This window comes from Nicotiana attenuata, unplaced genomic scaffold (assembly GCF_001879085.1).
Source record: "Nicotiana attenuata strain UT unplaced genomic scaffold, NIATTr2, whole genome shotgun sequence".
In the NCBI taxonomy this organism is placed as follows: domain Eukaryota; kingdom Viridiplantae; phylum Streptophyta; class Magnoliopsida; order Solanales; family Solanaceae; genus Nicotiana; species Nicotiana attenuata.
In genome coordinates, this window is record NW_017670366.1 from 142,149 (window position 1) to 147,310 (window position 5,162).

The 5,162-nt window shown below is 35.5% G+C and overlaps 1 protein-coding gene across 5 annotated transcripts in view; it reads right to left on the reverse strand.

The window, feature by feature from the left end:
• Window positions 1-2,117: 2,117 nt before the first annotated feature.
• LOC109238436 (uncharacterized protein At5g08430-like) overlaps window positions 2,118-5,162 on the reverse strand; it is a 15,335-nt gene continuing 12,290 nt past the window's right edge. For 4 of the 5 annotated variants that reach the window (XM_019404904.1, XM_019404903.1, XM_019404905.1 and 1 more), the window contains 2 exons: window positions 3,361-3,426; window positions 2,118-3,060 (listed from right to left, as the gene is read on the reverse strand). In XM_019404904.1, the coding sequence (XP_019260449.1) occupies window positions 2,657-3,060; window positions 3,361-3,426 (470 nt within the window). In that variant the 3' untranslated portion in view covers window positions 2,118-2,656. The remainder of the gene's footprint in view (window positions 3,061-3,360; window positions 3,427-5,162) is intronic. The other variant, XM_019404906.1, reaches the window with a different exon arrangement.

The following is a 5,162-nucleotide window of genomic DNA, read 5'->3' on the forward strand; positions in this document are numbered from 1 at the left end:
AAAGCAATGGAATCCAGCTTTTAAAGTCTTCCTTTTTTCACCTGATATAATAATCTTTTATAGGGACAATGATATCCAAATATGATCACAAATAAGAGCAATTGATCCCTTTCTTAGATGCTAACCAAAAGTTAGTAGGCGTTTGGACATAAGAATTGTAAAATTCGAAAAAATTGTGAAAAATATTTTCAAGTGAAAATGGTATTTGAAATTTAGAGTTGTGTTTGGACATAAATTTCAGCTTGGGTTGTTTTTGAAGTTCTGTGAGTGATTTGAGTGAAAATTTGGAAAAATAGCTTTTTGCAGTTTTTCAAAATGCATCTTCAAGTGAAAATTGAAAATTATATGAACAAACGCTGATTTCGAAAAAAAGTGAAATTTTTTTGGAAAAATCTTCCAATCAAAATTTATGTCCAAACGGGCACTTAAAAACAATATTAGCTTTTGTCCCTGTATTCCCTATGGGTGGATTCAGTATTTAAATCTAATAGTTTGGAATTATAATCCTTTTAAAATTTTTGAGTTTTAAATTAATATTTGTAGATATTCAATAATTTTTTTTAAATCAATATATAATTTTGAACAAAAGCTACTGGTTCAGTTGAACCCATATGATCGTATCCCCTACTCTGGCTCCGTCGCTATAATCCTACCCGCTCTCTACCACCTAGTGGTGGAGATAATCTGATATTGCTTTGCCGAAAGAGTTCATAAATACTAGTAGTACTAATATTTTCTTATAAAAACTTGAAAAGTACGTATAATACATAGGCTAATACATCTTAAAAATAAAGCAAAGCAAATAATAATTTGGAAGAAGAAGGACCTTAGTCTCATATTCAAACCGTTATACAAATTGAGCAGTAACAATAAGTTGATATCGCTTACACAAAAATCTACACATGATATTGTACTACACCTATTTCCCCACTTCGCTTAAATTAAACCAAACGAAATTAGATACTATATGATAACGTCACATGAAACCCACTAAGTAAGTATTGTCATAAAGCCAAAAAAAAAAAGATTTTTTTATTTCATTATTGAGGAAGAAAAATTTAAGTTTGTTGAGAGTCATAATTGGAGCGTGACATAGATAGGATTGAAAGTGATTTGTCATCTTAATACCCAATTTCCATGAAACCAAGAAAGATTCTTTTCAGTAGAGTCTTGTTGGCTCTTTTTCGGGCACTTAATTAATTAGGATAAATAAATAAATAGCCCACTTCTTTATTCAAAATTCAATTAAGTCACCAAAAAGACTTTTTAGGCATTCCAAAAAGTTGCAATTTTTTTGGTTAGTCCAATCATTTTGTCATGTCAATTTCATGGAGATGCTTAATAATCTAGACAATTTGTAGTCATGTGAGAAAAATAATGTCAATGACTTTTTAGAGTGGCCAATGAAATGCAAAAGTTAGCTCACTCTCTAAGCTATAATTTAATTGAAGTTTGACACCTAGTTCAAGTGATATAAGGTGGAGACCCTAATGGTAGGTTTTAAGTTTTATTCCCACTATAAAGGGTTATAACTTTAGCTCTATGCTGGTTTAGTTTATCTTTTATAAAGTTAGTATTTTCCAGTAAGAATATGATTATGGATATTGATTTCCCTCCATACTCCTTGATTATAAGTTATAACTACACTCCATTAACGTGGAGATGTCTAAATTTCCTCGATTTTTTTTCTATCTTTCGTAACGTATACATGATGATAAATAAATTATCTAGCAAGCAATTTCTTTTTAATTTAGCAAACATTTAAAAAAATGCTTTAGTTAGACTTTTTCTTTTCTTTTTGTGTATTAGCTAGCAACTACTCATATTTACATCTTTAAACTTTAAATTGTTCTTTAAAGAAAAAAAGGAGGGGGGGGGGGGGGGGGTTAAGTTATTTAACGTTTTTGTGCTAACAATAAAATGGAAGACATGCAACCTTTTACAATTATAACAAATGGGAACACGGTTTTGGTGTAAGATGATGTAAGCATCTTCAAATAAGATAGAATGCGGTAGTAAAATTTTGGATGTAAAAAATAAATTCCCTCAAAGGGAAAAGCTTTCAACGACTTTTGGTGAGTGCGGTTTAGTTTGCGCATCAGAGAAAAAACAAATGATTAATGAAATGCAGCAATGGCTGATACAATTGGTAACAAAAGTTACTGTACGAGCATTTTGTTGTACTAACTGCTAAAAGGCCACATTATTGATTGGTAACAAAAGGTTCTTTTTGTTCATAACTTCATTACAAAGCCTCTTCTTTTGCTAACTCTGAAAGGTTACCTAATAACAAAGTAAAAATGACTGGTAACAAAACTCTAAAAGGGCAACCCGGTGCACTACGCTCCCGCTATGCGCGGGGTCCGGGGACGGGCCGGACCACAAAGGTCTATTGTACGTACGCAGTTTTACCCTGCATAACAAAACTCTGAAACATGAAATGCAGCAATGGCTGCAAGGATTGAACCATTTTCATGAGAAAGATGTATTTTAGTGTACCATGATCAATGATCATAGAATAAAGACATTTGGTAAAAGAACCTCTTTTTTTTTTTTAATCAGCAACCAAGATTGACAACTTTGATACAACTTTCTTATAGAAATTCAGAACTTGCCAACCTATTGCTGGTGAATTAGAACACTGAATGTGGTGCTTTCATCTGACGGGGAAAAAATGGCGAAGCACATCAATCAACAAGACAGCTTCTTCTAGTCTTTGGCCAACCATCCATACTCGGAAACTTGGCTCGAAGTAGTAAGCATCACTCCAGCGTTTCAACAACGTCAAAGGAAAAGGACCCTGTATGTTTCCCTGAGGATCCAGATAGTGCCAAATTGGGACTTCAGGGTTCATATAAGTAGCCTGTTTTCCATCTTTTTGGTCCTCAACGTCTGGCTCATCATCGCTCAATTCAATTACCTCAGTTTGAGGAACCTGGACCTGGACTTCTTGAGTGACATTGTCTTCTCCAGAGGCCACCACCTGCATTTCTCTGCTTCTTTCAGCTCTTACAGGAGCTGTAGTATCCATTTGTTCTTGAGTCATGTCTGCATATTGATCTGCTTGAATCAGACACAGAATAACCGAGACCAATTAGAGGATCGTATACAACCCTACTTGTTTATTAAGTTATTAGTAATTATTGGGCTCCATAATTGGCCTTCACAGTAGTAAGGGGTTTTCCCTCGTACATGCTCCTCCATTGACAAGCAAATAAGAGTTTTACAGATATCTCTCTTTATACCCTTAATCCTTGGCAGAGTTAAGGATTTTAAACCCAAATTACTCCCATCTCAATCAAGAAAAGAGAATCAAATTAAAGGCACTAAATTTCAAAACCCAGAGGAAGAAGGAATTACCATTTCCATCAACAACGGGTGCATCTCCACTTACAAAAGCCCTGTTGGATAGGATCATGGTATCCCCTGAAAATAAAATACAGTCAAACTTAGGGAAGTGTAAGAACTCATATTTCAGATATTGACTGAGCAAAGTATTTTGATCCTTAATCAGATTACAGAGAGACAATATAACAAATGAATAATAGAAATGTAAAATAGCTACTTACAACTACAGAAAAGATTTAACCCTACCCTCACACTATGCAAAACATAGTATATAAGTGAAAAAAGGACTAGCAAATTTTTGGCATAACAAAGGATGACTAAGATAAGCATAGCACCCATTTTGCAAACTTCGCATACTTAACCCAAATACGAAACTTTCCCATCAAGATCAGGGTTCAAACATCAAACTTCCTCAAACTTTCAGGAGGCAGCAATAGTATTAAATCAAACAATTTGATGGAGGAAGAAGATTATTTCAAGAAAACTAATGAATTGTATGACCACCTCATTGAGAAGCTTAGCACACTTTAATTACTTAATTATGGCTTCAACACGTCCCTTCATGTTCAGCATGACTCTTTTGCTAGGGACAATCACATGTAGATTCTTTTTTATAGTGAGACTTGAACCCAGGACCTCTGTATGCTCTGATACCATATTGAATTGTATGATCACCTCATCTAAAACTTAAACTATTTCAACAAAAACCAACAATTTGTGAAGGGAACGAAGGCATCACCAAGTATTGGGGAACACAGCTGAATTTCCCAACACAAACTAGTGCGGCCTTATTGTCCAAGTCCCGCTTTGAGGGGAAAAGAAAAGACCCAACAGAGGGCTTATGGGGATGGATTGGGAACCTGGACTGATTTTAAAAAAGAAACTGGATACTAGAGTCAAAAGAGTCCTTTTGGAAACCTACTAATTGTCATATTTTGCATAAAGCGACAGAAGGAAATTTATCCGAGCAATTTTGGCAGGTTCATCAATAAGTGAAGACAGGGACAGAATAACTGAATAGCAGATTTGGCATATTAAAAAAAGAAACAGTGCCATCATTTTTTCCCATATGAGTACTGCAAAGATATACAATACTTTGCAGCATAAAATCAATTTAAGTTTGATGGCAACTAACGGTTCCAATACTTGTTCTCGTTGATGCTGTTGGTCTTCAGATTGATCTGATATGTCCAGCATTTCTTATCACATGCACAAAAAATAGAGGTGGGAAAGACGATAGCCGCGGAAAAGGAAAAAGAGAAAAGAACACCCAAGAATCCTTTTTGCCACCTCTTTGTCCCTAACACAGTAAGTAACCATCAATTTTCTCTAAATGGTGGAGTCCACGCCAGTTTGTGCACACATCAATTATTCCATCGGGTACCTGGTACCTCCCATCAGTAGTGGTATCGGGTAACTCTAGTCACCAAGGCTACCTAGCCTTTTTGTCTCCGCTGATAATTGAACCCTGGTCTCCACGGTTTTCATCCACTTCATTACCCGCTAGCCACATGCTTAGGTGCGCCTCGATCACTTTCACTAACCTGTCTCGCCAAATCTGAAATATCTGGAAGGCTCCACAATACTTTAGAGGACAGAGGTCTCTGCTCACATTAAATCAACTGGTGCCTCAAAACAAATAAGACATCCTCATAGGTCTCTTGATATCTAACCCAACTAAAAATCATTTTATTTGACAATTACCATAGTCAAAGACAATCTGTCTCAACCATCAGGACAGTTGGATCTTTTTGAACTCCAGGGGGAAAATATTGTAGCACAGAATTAGACAATAACCGATTCTTGGGGGGGGG